This window comes from Coregonus clupeaformis, chromosome 1 (genome assembly GCF_020615455.1).
Source record: "Coregonus clupeaformis isolate EN_2021a chromosome 1, ASM2061545v1, whole genome shotgun sequence".
NCBI classification, from domain to species: domain Eukaryota; kingdom Metazoa; phylum Chordata; class Actinopteri; order Salmoniformes; family Salmonidae; genus Coregonus; species Coregonus clupeaformis.
Window position 1 is genome coordinate 50,760,088 of NC_059192.1, and position 16,009 is coordinate 50,776,096.

Consider the following 16,009-nt stretch of genomic DNA (forward strand, 5'->3'; position numbering starts at 1 on the left):
CTAAGAACGGCAAGGCGGACGCCTTGTCCCGGATGTTCTCCAAGACGGAGGAGAGTGGGGCCAAGACCGAGACGATTCTTCCCCGGAACTGTGTCATGGGAGCAGTTATGTGGAGGATTGAGGAGGAGGTTATGGCGGCCCTTCGGACGCAGCCCGGTCCCGGTAACGGTCCACCCGGTCGGTTGTTTGTGCCTGAGTCGGTTCGTTCTGCTGTCCTCCAATGGTCCCACGCCAGCAAGATGGCTTGTCACCCTGGCGTGGCTCGGACGATGGCGTTACTTCGCAGACGATTTTGGTGGCCTGCCATGGGAGAAGATACTCTGAGGTTTGTTGCTGCCTGTCCAGTGTGTGCGCAGAATAAGAGTGCCAATCGGCCCAGCTCTGGACTTCTTCACCCCCTTCCTATTCCGCGGCGACCATGGTCGCATCTGGCCCTGGACTTTGTCACTGGGTTGCCCTCTTCTGAGGGGAACACGGTCATTCTGACTATCGTGGACAGATTCAGCAAGTTCGCCCACTTTGTGCCCATTTCCAAGCTTCCCTCTGCCTCTGAGACGTCCGAGATCCTGGTTAGGGAGGTTTTCAGGGTCCACGGATTGCCCAGTGACATAGTTTCCGACCGTGGTCCTCAGTTTACCTCTGCTGTCTGGAAGTCCTTCTGTTTGGCCATTGGAGCTACAGTCAGTCTCACTTCTGGTTTTCACCCCCAATCTAATGGTCAGGCGGAGAGAGCCAACCAGAAGATGGAATCCACGCTACGCTGCCTTGTCTCCTCCAACCCCACCTCCTGGGTCTCTCAGTTGCCTTGGGTTGAGTATGCCCACAATACTCTCCCTACATCTGCCACTGGGATGTCTCCCTTCCAGTGCCTGTATGGCTACCAACCTCCCTTGTTTCCTTCTCAGGAGAAGGATCTCTCAGTGCCCTCTGTTCAGGCCCACATTCGTCGTTGCCACCGGACCTGGCATCGGGCCAGAAAGGCCCTCCTTAGAGTTTCTGACCGGTATCAGCTCCAGGCGAATCATCGCCGGATTCCCGCCCCCACCTATACCATCGGAGATAGGGTCTGGTTGGCTACACGGGATCTTCCTCTGCGGACTGAGTCTAAGAAACTGTCACCGAAGTTCATTGGTCCGTTTGTGGTGGAGAAAGTGATCAATCCTGTTGCGGTTCGACTCAAGTTACCTAGAACGCTCAGAGTCCATCCCACCTTTCATGTCTCCTGCCTCAAGCCTGTTCTCCTCAGTCCTCTGTTGCCCCCTCCGCCTCCTCCTCCTCCCCCTCGGATGATCGGAGGTGGTCCTGCCTACACGGTGCGCCGCATTATGGATTCCAGACGGCGGGGCCGGGGTTTCCAGTATCTCGTGGACTGGGAGGGGTATGGTCCTGAAGAGAGGAGTTGGATTCCTCGGCGTCAGATCCTTGATGCTGACCTCCTTTGTGACTTCTACCGCCTCCATCCTGGCGCTCCGGGTAGTCCGCCCGGTGGCGTTCGTCGGAGGGGGGGTACTGTCATGAACCCTGCGTCCTGAGTCGGTTCCTGCCTGTGTTGCCGTTTTTCTGCTCTGAATCTCCTGTTTCCTGAAGGTTCTTGAACGCTCCCTGCCTGGTTGCCGGGCGACGTTGCTAGGCGGGAGATCTCCTGATTACCCGCACCTGCATCTCATCAGCGATCTGCACACCTGGTCCTGATCATCACCCTTCATAAGCTCTGACCTGACATCCATTCCCTGCCGGATCGTTAGCCATGAACAGTATGTTTGTCAGCGTATCAGCCTCTGAGTTACTAGCGTTAGTTTTGTTGTTTTGCACCTTGTTGGCTTGCCGTGTACTTACCTCAGTTTGTTTCTATCTACAGTCATTCTCCCGGAACCTTCACCCAACCCCTGCCTGGTTGTCGGCGGCTGCCGAGCCATCCTTGGATCTGCCACTTCACCTCCACCAACTCATCTCCGCCACCCGCTCTGTCCCCTGGATTATTCTGCATCGTTTTTTGAATCTGTTAATAAATACTCACCTTCGTTCAACTCACCTTGTCCTGGTCTGCTTCTGGGTTCTGGCTTAGAAACCCGTGACACATGATTGTGCTATTTCGGAGTCGGACACGCTTGGGCAAAGTGCTACTGAGTGGATGACTGTTTTACAAGTGACAGGCTCCCGGTGTTTGAGGTTTGCACTTTAGGGCCCTTGGATTTGCCCAAACTGATGAGGATTGGATCAACTCTGTATGTCGTCGCCTGCTGCATTGCAAAACAAGTTCACCCATGAGTGTGCCGACTCGCTGTCACGATCGTCTGAAGGAGCGGACCAATACGCAGCGTTGCGAGTGAACATGATGACTTTATTAACTTAAAGCAACCACGGAAAAACAACAAAAGACGATAGTGAAGTCCAACAGACAAAATACTGAACCTGGAACATGGAACAATAACCCACAAACCAACGGAGAAAACACACAGAATATATATGGCTCCCAATCAGAGATAACGAGCCGACAGCTGACACTCGTTACCTCCGATTGGGAGTCATAGACCAATCACACCTAGACACAAAACAAATGAAACTCACCCAACCCAACACCACCAAATGAAATACACCCTAGCTCTAACACACAGTCCCGGAGCCAGAGTGTGACAGTACCCCCCCCTAAAGGTGCGCACTCCGGGCGCACCAGCATACAGTCTAGGGGAGGGTCTGGGTGGGCGTCTGTCCCCGGTGGCGGCTCTGGCCCCGGTCGTGATCCCCACCCCACCGCAGTCACAACCTGCTTCGGTAGCCTCCTCCCAATGACCACCCCCCAACTAAACCCCACAGGATTAAGGGGCAGCCCTGGACTAAGAGGCATCACCGGACTCAGGGGCAGCACCGGACTAAGGGGCAGCACCGGGCTAAGGGGCAGCACCGGGCTAAGGGGCAGCACCGGACTAAGGGGCAGCACCGGGCTAAGGGGCAGCACCGGACTAAGGGGCAGCACCGGCCTAAGGGGCAGCACCGGACTAAGGGGCAGCACCGGGCTAAGGGGCAGTACCGGACTAAGGGGCAGCTCCGGACTGAAAGGCGGATCCTGGCTGGCTGGCTCTGGCGGATCCTGGCTGGCTGGCGGATCCGGGCTGGACGGCTCTGGCGGATCCGGGCTGGCTGGCTCTGGCGGATCCGGGCTGGCTGGCGGATCCGGGCTGGACGGCTCTGGCGAATCCGGCCTGAACGGCTCTGGCGGATCCTGGCTGAACGGCTCTGGCGGATCCTGGCTGGACGGCTCTGGCGGATCCTGGCTGGACGGCTCTGGCGGATCCTGGCTGGACGGCTCTGGCGGATCCTGGCTGAACGGCTCTGGCGGATCCTGGCTGGACGGCTCTGGCGGATCCTGGCTGGACGGCTCTGGCGGATCCTGGCTGGACGGCTCTGGCGGTTCCTGGCTGGACGGCTCTGGCGGTTCCTGGCTGGACGGCTCTGGCGGATCCTGGCTGAACGGCTCTGGCGGATCCTGGCTGAACGGCTCTGGCGGATCATGGCTGAACGGCTCTGGCGGATCCTGGCTGAACGGCTCTGGCGGATCATGGCTGGACGGCTCTGGCGGATCCTGGCTGGCTGGCGGAACCTGGCTGGACGGCTCTGGCGGATCCTGCTGCTCATGGCTGGCTGACGGATCTGGCTGCTCATGGTTGGCTGACGGATCTGGCTGCTCATGGCTGGCTGACGGATCTGGCTGCTCATGGCTGGCTGACGGATCTGGCTGCTCATGGCTGGCTGACGGATCTGGCTGCTCATGGCTGGCTGACGGATCTGGCTGCTCATGGCTGGCTGACGGATCTGGCTGCTCATGGTTGGCTGACGGATCTGGCTGCTCATGGCTGGCTGACGGTGCTGGCTGGGCGGCTGGCGGTGGAGGCGGACCCCAGCCTCGGAGAGTGGTTATCACCTCCAGCAGGGCGGTTCCCATCTGGAGGATCTGTTCCTGTTGCTCCCGAACCTGGACCTCCAGTCCAGCATAGGCTGCGTCGGCTCCTGCTGATTCCATAGCAGGTGTATGATTCTGTCTGGCAGAAGGCTCTAGCGGCTCCGGTCTGGCGGACGGCTCTGAAGGAACAGGCCGGGCTGGGCTGGTGACGCACCCCGTAGGATACGTGCTTGGAGCAGGAACAGGCCGGTCCGTACCGGGAACACACACCACTGGCCTCAACCGAGGATCAGGAACGGGCCGGACCGGACTGGCAACACACATCAGTCCTTCACGCCGTGCCACACACACTTCCCTCCTTCTACTCGCCACTGGCTCCCGTACTCCGTTAGCCTTCTCTCCTTTTCTCCCTGTGGCAGCCTCCTGCTGCCCAGTCGCCCAAGCCATGTGCCCCCCCCAAAAAATTTCTTGGGGTTGCCTCTCGTCCACAGGCCTCCAGCCTCGCCTTCTTGCTGCCTCCTCATACCACCTCCTCTCGGCTTTGGCTGCCTCCAGCTCTTCACGAGGGCGGTGATATTCCTCTGGTTGTGCCCAAGGACCCTTTCCAGCCCGAATTTCCTCCCATGTCCAAAAATCCTTAGGAGGCGTCCATAACTCCTGTGTAGGTAGGTCCTGTTGCCGCTTGGTCCTTTTATGGTGGGTTATTCTGTCACGATCGTCTGAAGGAGCGGACCAATACGCAGCGTTGCGAGTGAACATGATGACTTTATTAACTTAAAGCAACCACGGAAAAACAACAAAAGACGATAGTGAAGTCCAACAGACAAAATACTGAACCTGGAACATGGAACAATAACCCACAAACCAACGGAGAAAACACACAGAATATATATGGCTCCCAATCAGAGATAACGAGCCGACAGCTGACACTCGTTACCTCCGATTGGGAGTCATAGACCAATCACACCTAGACACAAAACAAATGAAACTCACCCAACCCAACACCACCAAATGAAATACACCCTAGCTCTAACACACAGTCCCGGAGCCAGAGTGTGACACTCGCGGATGTTGCTTCCATCTTTTTCCAAAAATGATTCGTTTTTTTCTGCTTCAAATTGATTTGATTTTGTAGCGAGTAATGAAGGTGTCAGGGGAAATCTATCGGAGTAAAATTACTTTTTTATGTAGTAGAGTAAAAGTAAAAGTCGACAGAAATATAAAAAGTAAAGTAAAGTACTTAAGTAAAAAACTACTTTACACAACTGCCTGCATGGCTAAAATAATGTGGGCCTGCCTACAATGCATAGATAAAGAGGGAATGTCATCTCACTGGCCAATTGTGCGCCACCCTATGGGACTCCTGGCCATGGCAGGTTGTGACACAGCCTGGGATCGAACCCGGGTCTGTAGTGACACCTCAAGCACTGCAATACAGTGCCTTAAACCGCTGCCCCACTCGGGAGGCCCTCCACTTACTTTCTATTTAGCTACTAATTTCAACAGGTATAGAGCAGGAGTCAGGGCTGCCATTGAGTGAAAGGATACCGGCCAGCCAGCTGGTAGAGGAAGGTGTTTTTGGCCTTAATAAAGCCCTCAATGTGCTCATCTGGCACAACCACGTTCATTTTCAGGTACTAGACCATCTTACTCATTTTTACATCTACGTCATTTAGCAGACGCTCTTATCCAGAGCGACTTACATGAGCAATTAGGGTTAAGTGCCTTGCTTAAGGGCACATCGACAGATTTTTCACCTAGTCGGCTCGGGGATTAGAACCAGCGACCTTTCGGTTACTGGCACAACGCTCTTACCCACTAAGCTACCTGCCGCCCTACTCATCACCTGAAAGTGCATAAACAAGTTAGAGGGGCCATTTTAGTTATTTAATTATAGTTTAATTTACACCACTGTGCAAGTTCAACTACCAATTGTCATTTAAGCTTACCTTAAGGATGTCAGGATTGTTTGTCATCCTCAGCAGTTTACAGGCTTTGCCCAAGCCAATCCCATAGAGTGAGGCCAGATAGTCACAGCCAGAGAGAATACACATGCAGCGGAACTTCTCCTCGGTGAAGACGTCACCCAGAGAGCGGCACCGCTCAAGTGGTTCTGATCAACCTCTAGACCGTTCCCCTCTTTGTCCATCTTTAGGATCACCTGAGAGATATGACAAGCAGAACACAATAAGAGCTCAATCTCCCTGGTCATTACCATAATCTAAATGTCCATTGAAGCCGGATGATTGATTTTGACAAATGCATTACAGAAATTACAGTGAGCACCATCTTTATGGACGTAATACTGTACTTTTTTGCAGCCAAATGCCAGTTAGTCTGAGTCGTCATTGATGACAGCCTGTGCAATGCCAGCCTCGTTAATGAAGACCAGCTAGGCGTCATTTTCATACTGGGCTACCACATAGTCCACTCTTCTGGTCCTCACAGCCTAGAAGAGAGAAGATAACATTATTTCAGTTGAATAAAACATTTTAAGTCACCAATTTGCAATCATAAACATGAAGCATTGCAACACAAAACATATAACCTGAGTTTGACTGATCCAGACAGACTAAACCAATGCACAAAACCAGCATACAGATAAGCTTCATTCAAGATATTAATGCAGCATAGGTTTCAGTGAAAAATAGAAAAAACTGTTTTAGCAGGTTTGAAAAACCTTGCCTTGTTGACATCATGGGCCATGGAAGGGGTGACGTTAACACTGCAGGTAAAGCAGTCTCTGGCATCTGAAACCTTTCCCTCACATAGGAGCTGCTTGCCTTTCTGCAGATTTGCCTGACGGCGCCTGGAAGACAGAAGTCAGGTCTCACCTTTTTGCTAAAAACATTTACTATTGTTCTTTTGAAGAAACTGAATAGCCGTGTACAGGGAGCCATTTTATTTCATTAAAGGAGACAACACATTACAGTAAATACCATCTAGGCCTAACTCATTTTCATTACCATCTTAACTTTCCAGCAAATTACAGGTTTGCACACATTTACTCTCTGTGAGCTTTGTCCACCTCATGTTTTGAAGGCAGATTGCAGCCATCAAACACCAAGATGGGCTTCACACCAAAAGACAACAGCATGTCCACAAAGTTCATACAGTACATCACATACACTGATGGGCTCTGAGGCATCTTTGAGGAACTGCAACAGTCCAGGGATCCCCATTTTTCCTCTGCTGATGCCACTTTAACATTCAGGACTGCTGCTTGCTATGTTCAATGACAGGGGGAGAGAGAATTTGACAAAACTTTACGGTGAAACTAGACTGGAGATAAACTAATAGATAGCTAGCTTGGTTAAAGACCAAATGAATGTACCTTTGCCAAGTTAGCAACTAAGCTATAACTGGGCCTAACTAGCTAAATAGGTAATGTATGGGGCGATTTCAATGCCAACATAATTTTTATTTTAATTTGATAATTTTGAATTTGTATTAGGATATTGAATTTTAATTTAATATTTGTTTATGTTTCATTGAAAAATTGAATAATTGACTTCATAAATTGAACTTGTATTTTATGATTTGAAACTGAATTTAATAAATATTGCATTACATTTTAAAATGGAAAATATTGCATTCATTGTCTGTGTATTTTTTCACATTTACCAAAGTTTCATAAATTCAACTTCTCAGATGCATTCAAATTCAGATTCAAAACCAGAGACAACATGGATCCTGGCAGTAGCTATTCAGAAATTATATTCTTCCACCTACTTTGGACCAGAAGATTTGGAATTCCTTTGCCTGATAAATAAGTGGCATGAATGAGCAAATGTACCAAACATAAAACTTCAGATATCTCAAACATCAGAACAATTACAAATGAACCATTACAAGTTACATCCCAGATGATACAGATCCTCTGAAGTTCTTGTGAAGTCATACTTCAGTGCAGTAATGCACTTGGTTTCATTAGTGAATTAACTAAGTAAATGAACAAAGCTTTCAGTCAGGTTTTAATCCACCAAGTCTCTAATGAGTCAAGTTTGGAGTTCAATAAGGACATTGACCATGACTCTTTGCTGCTCAGTATGTGTAAGAAAATATTTGAAATGTATTTTTAGACCAAGGTTTAAATCCCTGAGGAGTTTGAAATGGAAACATTTGTCTGGATCTATAATGTAATTGGTCTCTAAGGTCTATAGTGTAGTTAGCTGTCTAGTTGGTCTACAGTCGTGGTCAAACGTTTTGAGAATGACACAAATATTATTTTTCACAAAGTCTGCTGCCTCGGTTTTTATGATGACAATTTGCATATACTCCAGAATGTTATGAAGAGTGATCAGATGAATTGCAATTAATTGCAAAGTCCCTCTTTGCCATGAAAATGAACTTAATCCCAAAAGAACATTTCCACTGCATTTCAGCCCTGCCACAAAAGGACCAGCTGACATAATGTCAGTGATTCTCTCATTAACACATGTGAGAGTGTTGACGAGGACAAGGTTGGAGATCACTCTGTCATGCTGATTGAGTTAGAATAACAGACTGGAAGCTTGAAATCATTGTTCTTCCTCTGTTAACCATGGTTACCTGCAAGGAAACACATGCCGTCATCATTGCTTTGCAAAAAAAGGGCTTCACAGGCAAGGATATTGCTGCTAGTAAGATTGCACCTAAATCAACCATTTATCGGATCATCAAGAACTTCAAGGAGAGAGGTTCAATTGTTGTGAAGAAAGCTTCAGGGCACCCAAGAAAGTCCAGCAAGCGCCAGGACCGTCTCCTAAAGTTGATTCAGCTGCGGGATCGGGGCACCACCAGTGCAGAGCTTGCTCAGGAATGGCAGCAGGCAGGTGTGAGTGCATCTGCACGCACAGTGAGGCAAATACTTTTGGAGGATGGCCTGGTGTCAAGAAGGGCAGCGAGGAAGCCACTTCTCTCCAGGAAAAACATTAGGGACAGACTGATATTCTGCAAAAGGTACAGGGATTGGACAGCTGAGGACTGGGGTAAAGTCATCTCTGATGAATCCCCTTTCCGATTGTTTGGGGCATCCGGAAAAAAGCTTGTCCGGAGAAGACAAGGTGAGCGCTACCATCAGTCCTGTGTCATGCCAACAGTAAAGCATCCTGAGACCATTCATGTGTGGGGTTGCTTCTCAGCCAAGGGAGTGGGCTCACGCACAATTTTGCCTAAGAACACAGCCATGAATAAAGAATGGTACCAACACATCCTCCGAGAGCAACTTCTCCCAACCATCCAAGAACAGTTTGGTGACGAACAATGCCTCTTCCAGCATGATGGAGCACCTTGCCATAAGGCAAAAGTGATAACTAAGTGGCTCGGGGAACAAAACATCGACATTTTGGGTCCGGAAACTCCCCAGACCTTAATCCCATTGAGAACTTGTGGTCAATCCTCAAGAGGCGGGTGGACAAACAAAAACCCACAAATTCTGACAAACTCCAAGCATTGATTATGCAAGAATGGACTGCCATCAGTCAGGATGTGGCCCAGAAGTTAATTGACAGCATGCCAGGGCGGATTGCAGAGGTCTTGAAAAAGAAGGGTCAACACTGCAAATATTGACTATTTGCATAATCTTAATGTAATTGTTAATAAAAGCCTTTGACACTTATGCAATGCTTGTAATTATACTTCAGTATACCATAGTACCATCTGACAAAAATATCTAAAAACACTGAAGCAGCAAACTTTGTGAAGGCCAATACTTGTGTCATTCTCATCTTTTGACCACGACTGTACAATCTGGTAGGTCTAGAGAGGTTGGAGGGGTGGGTGGAAATAGGAGATCTGCAGCAGTATGGTTGATATGATTGAAAGGCTTTTAGTGGATAGTCACTGTTGATCTAACAATGAATAACAAGTTTAGAATATTGAGTTTTATACAGCTTTGAGCATGAGAAAGGCCCAGTTGCATAAAACACCTTAACTTAATTTCCCCCTTATCTTTTCCCTTAACATTTCCTTAACTTTAAGTCAGTTGCCCAAAACATTTTAAGGTGAATTTCCCCCTTCATTCAGTATGGATATCAATGTAAACAGCATTTGTGTTGGTGAATGTTGCTTTCATCTGCTCTGGCTACTTAGCTAAACAATGGAAGGTGCACAATCCATGGCTACAAAGCTAGCTGGTAGTTAGCTATAGCTACTCTATAAGCTAGCTTGACATACTAGAATGTAATATAAACAAGTTGAGAAAAATGTACTACAAGAAAAATTGTTTATTATCTTCTGAAGCAATTTGGTTATCCTGTCTTGACTGTAGAAGTTCTATTTTGCTATCTCACTAAATGAAAGCGATCTCTTTGAGGAGAGGTTTAGTCAGTGAATCAGGCCGTCTCCATGGTAACCAGATACTCTTTACATTTACATTAACGTCATTTAGCAGACACTCTTATCCAGAGCAACTTACAGTTAGTGAATACATATTTTTTTATACTGGCCCCCCGTGGGAATCGAACCCACAACCCTGGCGTTGCAAACACCATGCTCTATCAACTGAGCTACATCCCTGCCGGCCATTCCCTCCCCCTACCAATTTGGGCTGCTCAATTATTGAAGGTGGATTACTGCCATCTGCTGGATCCTAAAAATACTGCTGCTGTAATTAAATACATTACGACGCTTACGTTCGTACCTTTGATAACAACCATCAAAGCAACATTCTCAATGCAAATTAAGGGCATTTCATTAATTTGGACATTTGCTCAGTACCTGAAGGGCGTCATTTCCAATACCACAGAGTTGCCAACACCGATTGGCTGGTGAGTGTTGAGCCAATAGCTTCTCTGTATCTATCTGCAGATCCACAGGCATCAGGCAGCGTGTCCTTTGTTATCCTGGTCAAAAAAATGGTGGTACAAAATTCCCATGACATTCTGATTCATAATCCAGCTTTATTGTGGCCATGGAACCTTTGGGCCAGCATAGTGCCCACCAAAATTCTAATGACAAATACCATACGAGAGCTTTTATACATAAGCCCTACTTTCAGTGTTGTACACTTTCGTAATTACTATACCCTATGGGAGCAGCCAGAACATTTTGGTACTGAAGTTGAAAATAGATCTAAATATATGACTGAGTTTCTAGACCAGGGGCACAAATGAGCTTGATTTACTACAAGAAGTACCAGATACACCACATTGGTACATATTGTTGAAATTAGGACAGGGATTGGTGTGTTTTACTTTGTTTTACTGAGCCAAAACCAACTGGAAAATGGGCTTTATGCTTCAAGTTATCCTTTGAAACGTCGAACTCCATACAAGTGTCATCTCTCAACTTTCAGTAGAAAAACACACTTGAAGCAAATGTAAACATTTAAAATCCTTGATGTTGTCTGGTAGCGTGGGATTGGTCATAACAGCAAAGCAACTTCCACTAATGTATCCTGGAGAGAAAGAGAGAGCATGTGGCAGTGGAGGGATCATTCAAATTATGTGAAAGGGACGCAGTATTCTAACACACAATTAACATGTAAATAGCCTGATGTGGACACCAATTCAGAGGAAAACTATGTGAAAGTGTCTAGGTGTCATCGATAGGTAATACCACACAACATGAGAAAGAGAGAGAGAGAGAGAGAGAGAGAGAGAGAGAGAGAGAGAGAGAGAGAGAGAGAGAGAGAGAGAGAGAGAGATCATTAATCACTGTTGAGCATTCCATTTAAAAATGGTGTAATACTGTTCTAGAGTCAGATTGTCTCAGCACGGTAGGGTACAGCAGGGTTAGAGAGATATGCAAACTTAGTCATGGGGCCAGGCTTATTGCTTCTCAACAGGGTGTTGTAGGAGGAAGTAGTGTAGGACCTTGAGAGCTTCTGGATAGGGCTGAGTGACTGGACTGTGTGAATGGTCCTGTGAACGAGAGAGAGAGAGTGGGGGGAATCAGTAATCAAGTAATGTCAGACTTTCTCTGTATCATTGATCATCAGCCCCCCTGAAAGGCAGTGTAGTTATTCATTCCGCAAGGCAATCAAACAAGCAAAATGTCAGCATAGAGACAAAGGTGTCATGTTGGATATCGATGGCGGGAGTCCAACTACCTCTAGATGGCGAGCTTTTCTGCTGCCGTGTTGGGATTTGATGTGTCGTCTTTTCCAGCCTCCCTTGCACTTCCTTCTCCTTTCTCTAATATCGCTGGTCGTCACTAGTTACCACAGCCAAAAAGTAATAAACCCCGCCTATTTCTACAACTTAAAACCATATTTTAAACCTAACTCTAACCTTAACCACATTGCTAATCTTATGACTAACCCTAACCTTAAACGAAGACCAAATAGCACATTTTTGTTTTCATCCATTTTTACGAAATTGCCAATTTTGACTTTGTGGCTGATGTAACCAATATCTCTGGCTGTGTGTGTTGTCGGACCTCCGTGGGTGGGACCAAGCGATACCTCAACAACAAGATGGATTAATCGTGACAAATTAGGGAAACCCCGTCATTGACAACGTTCTATTTACTTGTGGCAAGTTATTCAGTGAAACACTATTTAAATGTCAGTTCTTAGGACATGAAGGTTGTTGGCACAACATCAACAATGCAGCTCTCTCCCACCAACGGAGATTTTACATTCGTCTCATCAACTGAAGCAGAGGGTAATGTTAGCAGGCCGTGAAAACAGTCATATGCCTTTCATATTATTTTTAGTTTGCTAGCTAACTACCGTATTTGTCAACACGTCATTCTGCTAGCTTGACATTTAATTAAACTATTTAGCTAACCTTAAGTCATAGTGTTGTCGTTTTTGTCAAGTTACGTTACCGTGGTTCAGAGAAGTTTGACAGCTTTCTGCAGCTACTACGGCTAGGCTAACGTTAGCAATATAGCTAGCTAACGTTAGCAATCTAGTAAATCCAGCTATCTAACTACATATTATTCTACTGAAGATAAGCTTAATACATCACTCTACTATCTATTTTGACTAATTGCATGTATTTATCATTGAGTACATAAAGTTGAATGCCATTTAGACAGTGGGACAAACAGGGGGAGAATTATTTTCTGCATTCTACGTCCCTTTTTGTTTGTTTAACTGAGGGGATTTGGTCAAGCGTAAAACGTTATATCTAGAAAAAAATGTAGCCTTGATTGTGATACAGTTTTGGAAACCTTGAACATATACTGTACAGTTCAACAAGACTTAATTTCAATGCATGTTATGTGAACCAATAGTCGTTTACATTAAATTCCCTACAGATCTAAGCGGTACTATTGATGCCCCAGATGTTAAATTGAACATGGGCTGCGACAATGCAAAAGACCCATATGCAACCACATTCCTGAGGAAACGAGGCTATGGCTGGCTACTGGAAGTAGACGAGGATGACCCAGAAGACAACAAACCTCTTCTGTAAGGACCTTTTCAAGAAACCCATTCTTTGTCCATGCACATTGATATTAAAATGACACTAACATTTGATTTGTCCATCACTGCAAATTTAAATGTGCTGATATCTCACGATGCTCCTGTTCTGTCTCATATGCTTGTATGATTAGGGAGGAGCTGGACATCGACCTGAAAGACATCTACTACAAGATCCGCTGTGTGCTGATGCCAATGCCCTCCTTGGGCTTCAACCGGCAGGTTGTGAGGGACAACCCTGACTTCTGGGGTCCTCTGGCTGTAGTGCTCCTGTTCTCCATGATCTCCATCTACGGACAGTTCAGGGTGAGGCGGCAGGACAAGCTGTGAATTTTCTAGTCTTAAGATCACACCAAAATATTTTGTTTTTTAGAGACTTTGGTGCCATGTCACAATTTTCAGCTTGAAAGTCGTGTTTTAATTATTCATTGCATTATTTTATTTCCTAAGGTCGTGTCTTGGATAATTACCATTTGGATATTCGGATCTTTAACAATCTTTCTGCTGGCTCGTGTTCTCGGTGGTGAGGTAAGATCCACCAAAATGTACCTTTTTTAGCTCAAATAATTCATATTCCTAGTCTTGATGAGTAGTACATTTATCTTACTTGATACTGTACATGCCTCTTTCGATGTGAATATGCTTCCTATTACAACATGAAGGATGTGGCATGCTGTGAAACACTGACTTGCATTGTTCTGTATCGGATAGGTTTCGTATGGACAAGTCCTTGGAGTGATTGGATACTCTCTACTCCCGCTCATCGTTATAGCTCCATTGCTTTTGGTCATTGGGGGTTTTGATGTTGTTTCTACACTAATAAAGGTGAGCATATGAGCAAAGATAATCAACATTTATTCTCTCACATTTTCCTCACAAGTTACTCTCTGTAATTCAGCATTGCACATTTGATTTAACATACACTAACATATTCAAAGCTTTTGTACATTTCTGCATTTGATTTGTTTTGTTTTGTTGATAATACAAATGTACACTTTTAAATCAGATATGAGTGTTTATTAGTTGTTAATAACTGTCTTTCATTTTTCAGCTTTTTGGTGTATTCTGGGCTGCTTACAGTGCTGCTTCTCTGCTCGTTGGGAATGAATTCAAAACCAAGAAGCCTCTTCTCATATACCCTATTTTCCTTTTGTACATCTACTTCCTGTCACTATATACTGGGGTCTGATTGGACAAATGGCTACTGTGGCACTTTGGTTGGAGACTGACACAAAGCACTGTGAAAAGACACACAAGGATTCATTTTTTAAACGTCATTTTCTCCTTCTTCTTTTAACTCTGTTTACAATCCTAGACTGTGGGGATATAAGGATATATGTTACGTCAGTGTATTTAAATGTGCCCCTTACCTCTTTGCTCAATAAAAAGCAGTAGAGTATGGTCTAAGCGCTGCATTCAGATTTAATTGTAATTAGATCCCTGGTTTGCATTAGCATCATAAGAGGACTGTAATTATTTAATCAAGGCGTGAAATATGGTTTTGGTAATCATATGGGGGACACATAGATTTTTGTTAATGCGTTTATTCCATAGAGGAAGGTGTTGCCAAATACAGTGCAAATATGCTCAATTAGAACCAAGGGTTTAAGAAAGACGTCAACCCCTAACTGAAGTTCCACCATTATTTTCTAAGGTAGTGGGTTTAACATACTGTTATGCATTATTTAGTTGTCATTTTATTCATCTTTTACAAACCTTCTATCTTAACTTATGAATTTCAGCCTGTGTAGGCCAGTAGATGGGCAGTTTGAGTGAAATAAAAGTCTACTAAAGTTGGGTGCCTTTCATTAGTTGTTTTATACAGTTGTTTAATAATCTTTTATTGAACTGATGTATATTTTCCGACAACATGTTTGTATCGATTGTATGTATACCTACTGTATATAGCTTAATGTGTTGTAGAGGTGTACATGTTCATGAACATGTGATACAATTGTGGAAAATAATTAGACCTGGAACAATAGTGATATTTATAAGTAATTCACAGTGGGGGGGTTAAAAGATATCAACATAATTGTCCATATAACTGTTGTACTGTACTAGATATTTTAAAATACATTCCCTCTCATATGTAAAGTGTTGTTATATCATTAATCTGCATGCCTGTAAAAAACTCAATTTCACACCCAAGCTTTTATGTAGGATTTACCATAACAATTAAAGACTATTGGCAGGGGGTTCAAATAAGTAATGTGGAATTTACAGTAAATAGAATACGAATTATTAGCTGTAAACACAATTAAAAACATTTTTTGATATTATGTTAGTGTGTTCGGTTGACACATTGTATATAATAAGCTTTTAGAACAAATACTGTTAATTTGTTGTTGAAATGTGCCAATTTGACCTTAATCGTTATCGCAGAGTACATCTGAAATTGGGTATCAGAAATACGTAAATTAAAGTATACTAGGGGTAGAGGATGAACGGAAATGTGCATTGGTTTTACAGTAATGCGGTAAAGCCAATTTCTGTGTTATTGGGCGTCCGTCTTCAAGTGCTTTACAAATGATAAAAGGTGTCTTGGTGGGGTGCTAAAACTCACCAGACGGATTGTTGATCTGTACAGTAGGGGGGCGTTCGTTCGCTTGCTGTCGCGCGGTATGTTATAGGGACCACTTGCCGATTACTTTTAGGGTTTATTATTCGGGTGTCTTGGATGGGGATCTACTGTATATCCCAACATCAGGAAAGGGCTGTATCAAAAAGAAAATAGTCATAATTACATATATAAC

The 16,009-nt window shown here is 45.3% G+C and overlaps 1 protein-coding gene and 1 long non-coding RNA gene across 3 annotated transcripts; one reads left to right on the forward strand and one right to left on the reverse strand.

The window, feature by feature from the left end:
* Positions 1-10,986: 10,986 nt before the first annotated feature.
* Positions 10,987-12,010, reverse strand: LOC121570178. The gene is made up of 3 exons (XR_006001440.1): positions 11,931-12,010; positions 11,695-11,742; positions 10,987-11,276 (listed from the first exon to the last, which is right to left on the reverse strand). It is a non-coding gene; the product is annotated as an uncharacterized LOC121570178 (long non-coding RNA).
* A 136-nt stretch (positions 12,011-12,146) lies between these two features.
* Positions 12,147-15,350, forward strand: LOC121570164 (protein YIPF4). 2 transcript variants are annotated; one of them, XM_041881667.2, is made up of 6 exons: positions 12,147-12,486; positions 13,088-13,241; positions 13,388-13,559; positions 13,704-13,781; positions 13,965-14,078; positions 14,305-15,350. In XM_041881667.2, exons 1-6 carry the CDS (start codon positions 12,402-12,404, stop codon positions 14,440-14,442), a joined length of 741 nt encoding a protein of 246 aa, XP_041737601.1. In that variant the 5' UTR covers positions 12,147-12,401; the 3' UTR covers positions 14,443-15,350. The 2 variants fall into 2 exon arrangements, with proteins under 2 accessions (XP_041737601.1, XP_041737606.1); XM_041881672.1 differs by having other exon boundaries at positions 12,147-12,356.
* Positions 15,351-16,009: the final 659 nt, after the last annotated feature.

Coding starts and splice junctions, on each gene's coding strand:
- LOC121570164 (XM_041881667.2), top strand. CDS start 12,402: ATGAAGGTTGTTGGCACAACATCAACAATGCAGCTCTCTCCCACCAAC. Junction 13,560..13,703: donor CCATCTACGGACAGTTCAGG/GTGAGGCGGCAG, acceptor TTATTTCCTAAG/GTCGTGTCTTGGATAATTAC. Junction 14,079..14,304: donor TTGTTTCTACACTAATAAAG/GTGAGCATATGA, acceptor TTCATTTTTCAG/CTTTTTGGTGTATTCTGGGC.